The sequence below is a fragment of the Stenella coeruleoalba genome (genome assembly GCF_951394435.1).
Source record: "Stenella coeruleoalba genome assembly, chromosome: 13".
In the NCBI taxonomy this organism is placed as follows: Eukaryota; Metazoa; Chordata; class Mammalia; order Artiodactyla; family Delphinidae; genus Stenella; species Stenella coeruleoalba.
Genome location: NC_137159.1, coordinates 53,732,600 through 53,741,909, shown reverse-complemented (window position 1 = coordinate 53,741,909; position 9,310 = coordinate 53,732,600). Strand labels below are relative to the sequence as shown.

The following is a 9,310-nucleotide window of genomic DNA, read 5'->3' as shown; positions in this document are numbered from 1 at the left end:
AACCCTTGGAAAAGCCCTGAAGGAAGGGAGTGGAGGGCCTGCAGCTCTGCAAGCCCCACCCCCGCGGCTTCTCTTGCCCTCCTGTCTGACCCGTCATTCCCTTTATAGGACCTCAGGCGGCTGGTCTGACTCCCGGGCCGGGGCAACCGAGGCTACACTCCGCCCGGAGACTGCAGAGTCCCAGGCATGGGCCATTCGGGCCTGAGTGCCCTGAGACGGGATGGCTACAGAGTTGCGGACAGCTTCATCTCCCGCGGCGCGACCCAAGCCGCTAGTTCAAGGGCCAGAGGAATGAGGCTGCCCAGTCCCTTGGTCCCCTTGCTCCCCTGTGCTCAGGGCCCAGAGCTTCGCGTCATCTCGAGCAGCGCGCGGGTCCCTTGTCCCAAAAAGCCGGTCGCGCCGGGCCTGGCATCGAGCGCGCGGCTGGGTCTGCGAAGGCCTCGGCCGCCCGGAGCCGCAGAATTTCTCCTTGCAGCGCGCCAGAGTCCGAGCGGGTGCGCGCTACTCAGAGAGCGAGGAAGCACTTGGTACTCCGGGTGGGCCGGGCCACTGGTAGTTCTGGATTTATCCCTGGCAACGGCCAGGGCTGCTACCGTCCTAAGCAAGGCGTCCTCCTACGTGTCCGCCCTCGTGCCAGCCTATCGGGTTTGTGGGTCCTCCAAGAAAGGGAGCCTTTGGGGCAACTAGGGGCTCCTGTGGGCCTTGCAAGGTGCGCTTTCTTCAGGCGCGTCCTCACGGTCTTTCTTAGACTCTCACCTGGTGGGGGAGCAGCCCTGCTGCTGAGATCGAGGGGGAAACAGAGTGGAAAACTCACCCCACTTGAGGGCACCCAATCTGATCCTCTCCTCTCTGATTCCACCCCACAACCCAGGAGAAACATTTCCCGAGTTACAGCTGTACAGGAACCCACAGAGTTTCGAGAAGAGACTCCTGCGAGGCGACTCTCGAGGCCTTGACCCTGACACAGGGACTCGAGACCTTTCCGGGCTCCACTGCGCGGCCCCCAGCAGCAGCAACCCAGAGACCCTCTTTTCCTCCCTGCTCACCCTGCCCGCGTCCAGCAGCGGCTTCAGGAATCGAATCAGGAAAAATCCGGGCAGGGTTGGGTTCCCGCGGCGCGAGAGGAGAGGCTGGTTCTCTTCCAGCCCCAGGCGCCTCCTTTACAAGCCGCATTCCGGGCTCCTCCGAGCGCCCTGGTCAGCTCACTGGCTCACCCACACACCTCCGGACTCAAAAACAGCCACGGTCTCAATGCACACGTCGGCCCCACCTATTCACACCAGCGCGGCTTTTCACCCTATTGCATGCACACACTCTCTTATGCCTTCTCACACCTCCCAGTACATCCTTACGCACTAGGTGGTCGCTTCCCTCTCCAGCATCCCTAGGCAGCTTCTAGTGCCCAGGGTACCCAAGCCGTAGTGTTGGAATGGGGAACACGAGAAAATGAAGGGGCCCAGTCAAGAGCCCTAGCCCTCCTCTGTCCTTCTCCACCCGCCCCTCAATACAAAAACATTCACAAGTTTCCTGTACGGAGGCCCGGCAGCATCCCAGCAAGAGGTGGGCACTGGTGGAATCCAGGAGGCCAAATTCCCTGTGTCCTGACTCTGGTGTCCCCACTCGGCTGGTCCCTGCTTTTCTCAGGGGCCAAAATTGTGTTAAACAGGGACTGAGTTAAACTGAGGACCAAGTAGACCGGTGTTCTCCCCAGATCTCCCTGGCTCTGTTTAACCTTTTCTTGTGTGGCAGGCCATCACCACCTGCTCCTTAGGCCACTCCCTGGAGATGCTCTTCGCAGAAGGGACACCAGGTCCAGGCCTGCCCTGAAGCCTGGAGAAGGGTGCTGAGTGCGGGGTGAGGAAGGAGACTGCGCGGGGAGCACAGCCAGCCCTCACGCTCCCGTCTGCCTTCAGTAGCCCTTGACTTTTACAGCCCCGAAGCAGATGAGCCGGCCAGCTGCCCTCAAGGGCTGGGTTCTACCTCCTTCATTAGGGTTTTACCTTGGAGGGTACATGCGTATGGGACCTGGCTGGGAATAAATGAAAGGTGAACATGGTCAGGGAAGCCAAGAGGGAGGCTCCCGCTTCTAGCTGCTGCGTCCCTTCAGGTGGCCTGAGCAGAACTCTTCAGTGGCTACTGGCAGAGGGGAAGGATGACAAGTCATCGGGAACACTGTTCGGTGAACACCGGCGGGGAATAGCTGCGTTCACCTGGCAACATCTGTGCAAAAGTTACGTCCAGTTGGCGCGGTCGGTCTAGTGGAGTGTGGAATGGAGGACTGGCTTGTATAGATTTATACAGTGGGTGAGTAGCTGCTCGGTTTATTTTCAGAACGTCTGCATAGTTTCCCCTTTTAAATAAATATTTTCGGAGTTAGCTTTCCAAGGGGGAGGGAAAGAGGGAAGTTGCAACAAGTAGCGCCACCAAGCCAGAATAAAGCTCCAGGACAGGCAGCCCGCCCCCTACTGGCAAGTGAGAACTCCCAGCAAACTCCATTGAGTCCACCTGGACCGCTGGATAAGGGTGGGGTCCCTGACCATCTGCAGCCTCGGGCTAGGACCGTCTCTTTCTCTGGGCCACAGCTGCCTAGAGCCAAGGCCTTCCCGGCCAGCCGGTCTTCAAGGCTGTGTTCTGGCCCCAGCAGGTCCCTCGGCTGGGACGGGCTGCTCGCTGGGGCGCCGGTGGGAGGGTGGGTTTGAAGGCTTCTGGGGAGAAGCAGAGGTTTGTGTTTGTGTGAGTACAAGGAGGAGGGAGGGGCTCATTTGTGTAGGTATCTCCCTTTCATCTGTGCAGGGGCGTGTTTCACCTGAGTGCCTGCGTTTGTGTGTCTGTAAAAATGGGTTGAGTGTCTATGTGTTGTTTGTGTGTGTGTGAACATATGTGTGACGGAGTATGATATTTCCCCGTGTGGCCACAAGTGTGAGTGGGTGAGTTTTTGTGCTACCCACAGTGCCCAGCACAGTGAATCGAATGATAAATGTGTACGTGTCCTTGTGAAAGTTGGTACCGAGCCTGTTTGCCTGTGATTGTGAGTGCAGAAAATAGGAGGCAGGTAGGGGAGATGTGGGCTCCAGGGACTACTGTGTTTCCTCCCTTCGAGAAGTAAGGACGGGTCTGTCGGCTCAGCTTGGCTGACTCGAGGCAGCTTCTCGCTCCCTGAGCCTCTCTGGACCCTCAGACAGTAGCAGGCTCTATGCCCCGCCAGTCAGGGAGGGGGGGGCACTCGGGCCCAGGATGACCTGAGTTGTCCCCTGAGAGCACAGCCTCCAGGAGAGGCGACAGGAGCTGCCAGGACTGCACTTCCTCTTGGGGGTGCAGGGGCCGTGGGGCGCCTGATGCCGTCTTATGCTGCTAGGGATTCCCTTGACCCCCACGACTGCACAGAGCTTACGCTGAGGCAAAGCCTCCCTCTCCAAGTTAGCCCGCCCAGCTGCCCGCGTCCCCGAGGGTCTCGACTGGGAAGGAATCCTTGATATTTAGAAAGTCCGCGCAGAAGTGCTCTCCGCGAGCGCTGATTTCACCGGCGGAAAGCGCCGGAGAAGTCCTGGAGCTCCAGGATCACGGGGTCAGAAGGGCGCCTCCTCCCCTCCATCCCTTCCCACCCAGGGCCGGTCGGAAGCGTCCGGGTCGCGGAGGAGTAATGTGTATGGTACCAACAGCCACCGAGACCTGAGACGGAAAAGCCTCAACTTTCTCCTCGAGGAGTCCCGCCGGCTTCGGACCTGCCTGGACCGGCTTAGACTTGTCGCTTAATGGGGAGGGAGGCTGGCTCCCCGAGAGGGGAGGGGGCGCCGCAGGTTAATTTACAGCCGCAGAGGCACCTACGGCGCACCACGCACGGAGGTGCCTCCTCTGCCTGACCATCCAAGCCCCGGCGTCCGCTTGTTCCCGTTTAGAACACGCACCCGGCGCGCCCGGCTCCCCGAGTCTCCCGGACTTCCCTTCTCCCCAAGCCCCTTCATCTCCACGCCAAACCAACGGATTTCTGAGCGTGGAGACCTTCGTTCCACGGCTACACGCACGACCCGGGCTTCGCGGCTGGACCAGCGGCTGCCCTTTCGGCCCGCGAATCTGCCCAGTGCGTCGTGCCTGGTTCTGGGGATGGCGACCACCGCTAAGGCGTCCGCCCTTCAGGAAACCTCCACGGCCCGACCTGTTTCCCAGCCTTGGCATGTCCAAACACACGTAACCACGTTACGCACACAGCCTCTCATTTCCTACCCCCATTCCCAGGTGAAGAAAGAGGCAGGTGAGGGCACTGCTCGGCTGGTGGGGGGAGAGGAGTCCCCAAGAGGGACAGGCCCCTTCCCCGCTCCTGCAGGGAGCTTCCCGGACAAGAAAAGGGGCAGAGTGCTTTGGGGCAGGAGGTTTCCGAGTATTCAGCCCCTTCACCTTGCGACTCATAAACGTTGTGTGTGGGGGAAGGCGCCTCCCGGTTTCTGGGACTCATGGGGCTTCGCTGCCCAGAACGGTCCACCCGGGGTGTCGAGTCCCTGTAGGGAAATGAGACACAGCTGCACTCCCGGCTCGCGGGCCTCGTGGTATATATCCATATATATATATATTTATGATTTCTAATTTTATTATAAAATAAAAGCAGAAATATTTCCCGAAGAACATTCACATGAGGACATAACAGGGAGATGGCAAGTCTGCGGCTCGGAGGCACGCTCTGCCGGGAGCACGGCGGCCACAGTCCCAGGAGGAAGAGGAGAGCGAGTGGCGGGGCCTCACCAAAGCAGAGGGGCAAGCGGCAAGGGGGCGTTCAGGGGCTTCCCTGCCGCCGCCCTTGCTCTTTCACTTAAGTTACTAGGCAGCGCTGACACCTGCAGCCCCCAGCTGACCCCGGGGGGAGGGCCTCTGGAGAAAGCCCGGGTTCAAAGGCCCTGTCTTTTCTTTGCTCTTCCCCCTCCCACTCCCACCCCCGTAAAGTGAGGAATAGGGGGAGGGCAAATAGACCGCCAGGCACGAGGAGAAAGACCGACGCGTACAGCCCGCGAGGTGCAGGAGGCTGGCGGAGAGGAGAAACCGAAAAACAGAGATAGAGTAATAGAAACCTAGCGAGAGATGGCAAGCCGGAAGTACAGCGGGAAACAGAGACAGTGCAGAGGGGGAAAGCAAGAAGAAGAAAGGGAAAGGAGAAGAGAGAAGAGAAGGGGAATGAGAGGAAGAAAGAGCAAGGAAGGCAAGGGAAGAGAGCGGAAGAGGAGGCACGGAGAGAGAGTAGGAGAATGGTGTATAATTTATTCCCTTCCCTGGTTCAAGACCCGGTCCCAGGCCTCCAAAGGATCTCCAAAGAAGCAACTTGTTGAAAATAAATCCCGAACAAAGACTAAACCAGAGAGCCATCCGCCCTGCCCGGGCCGGCAGTTCTGCCCGCTCAGCGCGCGGGTCTTCCAGTACCTGGTGGGGCCGCCGGCGCGGGGCGCCCTCCGGACACGGTCCTTCTCAGGTCCCGAGCGACCAGCCCAGAAGGCAAGCGCGTCGAGGCAGGCGGGGCTCTAGGAGCCCAGGTCCACGAGGTTGGCCGACATGGGGTTGAGGATGGAGTCCTGCAGGCCGTGGTGATGCTGCAGTGGGTCCGAGCCGCCTCCCCCCGGCACAGGCACGGGCACGGCGCTGGGGCCCGGAGGGTGGCCCAGGCTGTGCAGGGACGGCAGCCCGGGTGGCGGCGGCGGGCTGAGCAGCAGCGCGGGGCTGGACGACGAGTGGTCTGGCGTCCCCGACGGCGTCTTCTCGTCCTCCGAGCTGCCTAGCACAGACTTGCCACTGCCGTTCAGCGACGCAGCCAGCGGATTGTGGCTGTTGGAGTTGGAGTTCTCGCTGTTCTCCCTGCAAGTGCAGGAGCAAAGCAGCCGGGTCAGCGGGGAAACCGAGGCTGATCGGCGCCGCGTCGCCCTGAGCCAGAGCCGCCGCGCGCTGCCTGCGGGTGTTTTCGGTTTCTAACATGTTTCGCGGCCAAGCCTGGGCTCTGGCTCTTTCAGTCCCTCCAGACCCGATTTCTCTCTTATACCTTCTCCCTGTATCGTTTCTATCTCCCCACCTCTCCTGCTCTCAATCTCACGAATATCTCTCTGCTCTCCGTGTGTTCTGCCCTCCCTACCTACCCCCACTGAGTGGCTGACTTTTCTTTTCCAGAGCAGAGGGGCAGGGGAGCAGGGTTCATTGGAGTTGTAGGGAACAGGGACAGGGAGGAAGAGAAGGTGCCTGGGTTTTCAGATCACTCTTGGCTACTCAAGCCAGCGTTTGTTGCGGAGAAGTGGGTCCAGGAGAGTCAGGGACCCTAGATTCTAGGCTGAGGGTCCACTTGAGGTTGGGGATATCACAGGTCCTCATCTCCCTTTGCTTTTCTCTGCTTGAGGGAAAACCCGGTCTGAGGGCCAGGTTCCTGGAGCTAAGGGTCTTTTCCCTCTAGTTCCAAACTGGCAGGCCTTGTTAGGGTTTTCCTTGCTTGGCCTAGGAACGAGGCCCTAAGGATGCAGGACTCCCTTTCCCTGGTGGCACAGCAGAAACTTCAGCTGGGGGCCTGAAGCTGGGGTGTGGGGGGCAGCTTCTGGGAGAAGAGAGAAGTTAGAGTGAAGGGGATTGCTAATCCTGGCCTAGACTTTTTCACCATACCAGAAACTGAGGGACTCTTCAGCCCTCACCTGGGGCCTGACCTGAGAACTTAGTTCTTCAGGACTCTGGATGCATTGTATTCTGGGGGGAGGGGGACCTCAGCAGGGAGAACCCACCTCCTGCCCTGTCTCTGACCGTCGGACAGCCCCTGCCCAGATTTGGAGGTTTGAATTCTTGGGTAGATTCTCTCTTTACTGGCTCCCCAGGGCCTTTTCTTTCTGTTTTCCTGGAAGGGAACTTCCCACAGGGCTGGCAGCTGAATCCTTACAACTGTGGATGCTCCAACCTCATGGTCTTAGAGACCAAGGTCAGCTTGAAGCCACCCCCCCCCCCGGCCCCCCGAGTCCCACCGCTGATTCCACTGTTCAGCACCCGTACTCTGACCCTGGCCATTCACTCCGGGCTGCACACACCCCGTACCACAGACCCCGGGTGTCTCGTTCTGCTCTTACACTCAGGCTGATTCTGTTCCCACAGTCAGCTTCTCCCCCTCCAGATTTGGGGTTCTGAGGGGCCAAAGCCACAACGGCCTCATGGTCAACTGCAAGGCTAGTTCAGCAAGTCTCGGTTTCCCTGAGGACAAGCAACTCCCAGCCTTTCTGCTGCTCTCAGCTCACCCCAGACATACCGACCTACCTGCCAAAGAGGGTAGAGCCTGAGCAGAGAGGAGCTAAGGGCTTGGCAGGCCAGGGAAGGACTGCTGGGTCCAACGAGGCAGAAAAAGGGACATGTGTTTCTCTTCTCTCCTAGAGCTGACACTTCCTCCCCAAGCCTTTCACCTCTTGGTCCCTTCAATGCGCGATAAGACTTTCCCTATCAACCCTCCTATCCAGACAAGGAAAATTCTTCCAGGCCGCTCCACATCCACGTCGTACCAGGAAAGTTCCAATCCCAGTACTGACCCCAAATCACACGGTCTGTAGCTGAGTGAGGCAGACGGGAAGCCCTGGGAAGTGCTGGTGAATTCTCACAGGCAGTCTAAACCCCGCACCCCGCACCGCGCCCCCCCATAGTCCTCGCCAAAACCCTGTGTCCTCCGACCTTCGGAGGACTAACAGGCCTTGCCCGCTGTGCGCCCCGTGCCTGGAATCCAGGCCTACCGTCTTGCCTTTGTCCCGAAGGTCGCTGCTTCTCCACTTTTGCTCACAAGCGACCAGGGAGTTAGTTGACAACTTCCCGATTGCTCTGCCCGCTTTAGACAAATTTCGGATCACTTGGTCGCCGGCAAGCGCCGTCCGGGTCAGACCAGGCTGCAGCAGGGCCCTTGCTGGGACGAGCGGGCCCAGTTCAAGCCTCTTCAGTGGCTGAGTGGACGCCCTGGGACCCCCTCCCTCGAGCCCGGGGTAGCTGGCGCCGAAGTTCTACTTACTCGTACCTTTCCTTGGCCTCGGCCGCCCGGTCGCGCTGCCGCCGGTTCTTGAACCAGTTGCTGACCTGCGTGGTGGTGAGGCCCGTGGCTTCCGCCAGCTCGCGCTTCTCGCGGGGTGAGGGGTAGGGGTTGTGAGCGTACCACTCGCGCAGCACGCTTCGACTCTTTTCCTTGAAGCAGTAGCTGGTCTCCTCGCCGTCCCAGATGGAGCGCGGCAGGGGAAACTTGCGGCGCACTCGGTACTTGCCCACAGCGCCCAGGGGCCGGCCGCGCAGCTTCTCCGCCTCGATATAGTGCGCCTTGAGCCACAGCTGCTGCAGCTTGGCGTGGTTGTGCGGCGAGAACTGATGGCTCTCCAGGATCTTGTAGAGCTCGCGGAAGTTGCCGCGGTGGAAGGCCACCACCGCCTTGGCCTTGAGCACGCTTTCATTCTTGTGGAGGTGCTCGCAGGCGGGCAGAGACCACAGGAAGCGGCCCAGTCGCTCGATGTTGCCGCCCTGTTGCAGCACCTCGCACACGCACGCCACTTGCTCCTGCGTGAAGCCGAAGGTGGGTAGCATAGACATGGTGCCGGTTGCGCCCGCCCGCGCGCGCCCTCAGCGCGCCGCGCGGTCCGGCATGGGCGCCTCCCCGCCGGACCGTCCGGGCCAAGAGGCGGGCGGGGGGGGGGGGCCCGGCCTGGCGCTGGCTCCCGGAGAACTCCGAGTCACTGCAGGACGTCCCCGAGCCGGCCGCGGGTCCCGCGCCGCTCCGCGCCCCCGCCGCCCGCGCACTTCTCCTGAGTCCTCGTCCAAGCCCGGGGGCCGCCCGGGGCGCCGCTCCGCATGCTCCGCGCCCTCCCGCCCGCCAGCCGCTCCCTCGTTCGCTTCTCGCTAGCTCTCCCTCCCGTCTAGCTCGCTCGCTGCTTTTTTAATAATATTATTCTAAGCGGGCATGAGGCGCGGCGGCCCGCGCCCTGATTGGTCTGGTTATCTGACCCGGGGCCTGCCCGCGCCAGACAATAGTCGGAGTCAAATTATTCGCCATGGAGACGCTGTCAGTCACTGGTAACCCGAGCCCGGCGGGCCTGGCGGCTCCCCCCGGCCTGCTCCGCTGACAGATCGCCGGGCTCCGTGCAAAGCGTAGGGCAGCCCGAGACGGGAGCCGGAGGCGCTCCAAGAGCCTGGGAGGCGGAGAGGGCCGGGCAGAGGCCAGCGGCGGCGGTGATTGACGGGGCGGACGCCCAAAGAGCAAGGGAGGAGCTGGACCCGGGAGGCGGGGGGGGGCGGAGTGGAGACGCGCACTGAAGAAAAGGGGAGGACCGAGGTGGGGAGGGAAGAGAGG

The 9,310-nt window shown here is 60.9% G+C and overlaps 1 protein-coding gene across 2 annotated transcripts; it reads right to left on the bottom strand.

The window, feature by feature from the left end:
- Positions 1-4,678: 4,678 nt before the first annotated feature.
- On the bottom strand, positions 4,679-9,094 carry SIX2 (SIX homeobox 2). 2 transcript variants are annotated; one of them, XM_079940797.1, is made up of 2 exons: positions 7,988-9,094; positions 4,679-5,832 (listed from the first exon to the last, which is right to left on the bottom strand). In XM_079940797.1, the coding sequence occupies exons 1-2, from the start codon at positions 8,551-8,553 to the stop codon at positions 5,502-5,504; spliced, it is 897 nt and encodes a 298-aa protein (XP_079796923.1). In that variant the 5' UTR covers positions 8,554-9,094; the 3' UTR covers positions 4,679-5,501. The 2 variants fall into 2 exon arrangements, with proteins under 2 accessions (XP_079796923.1, XP_079796924.1); XM_079940798.1 differs by having other exon boundaries at positions 7,994-9,094.
- Positions 9,095-9,310: the final 216 nt, after the last annotated feature.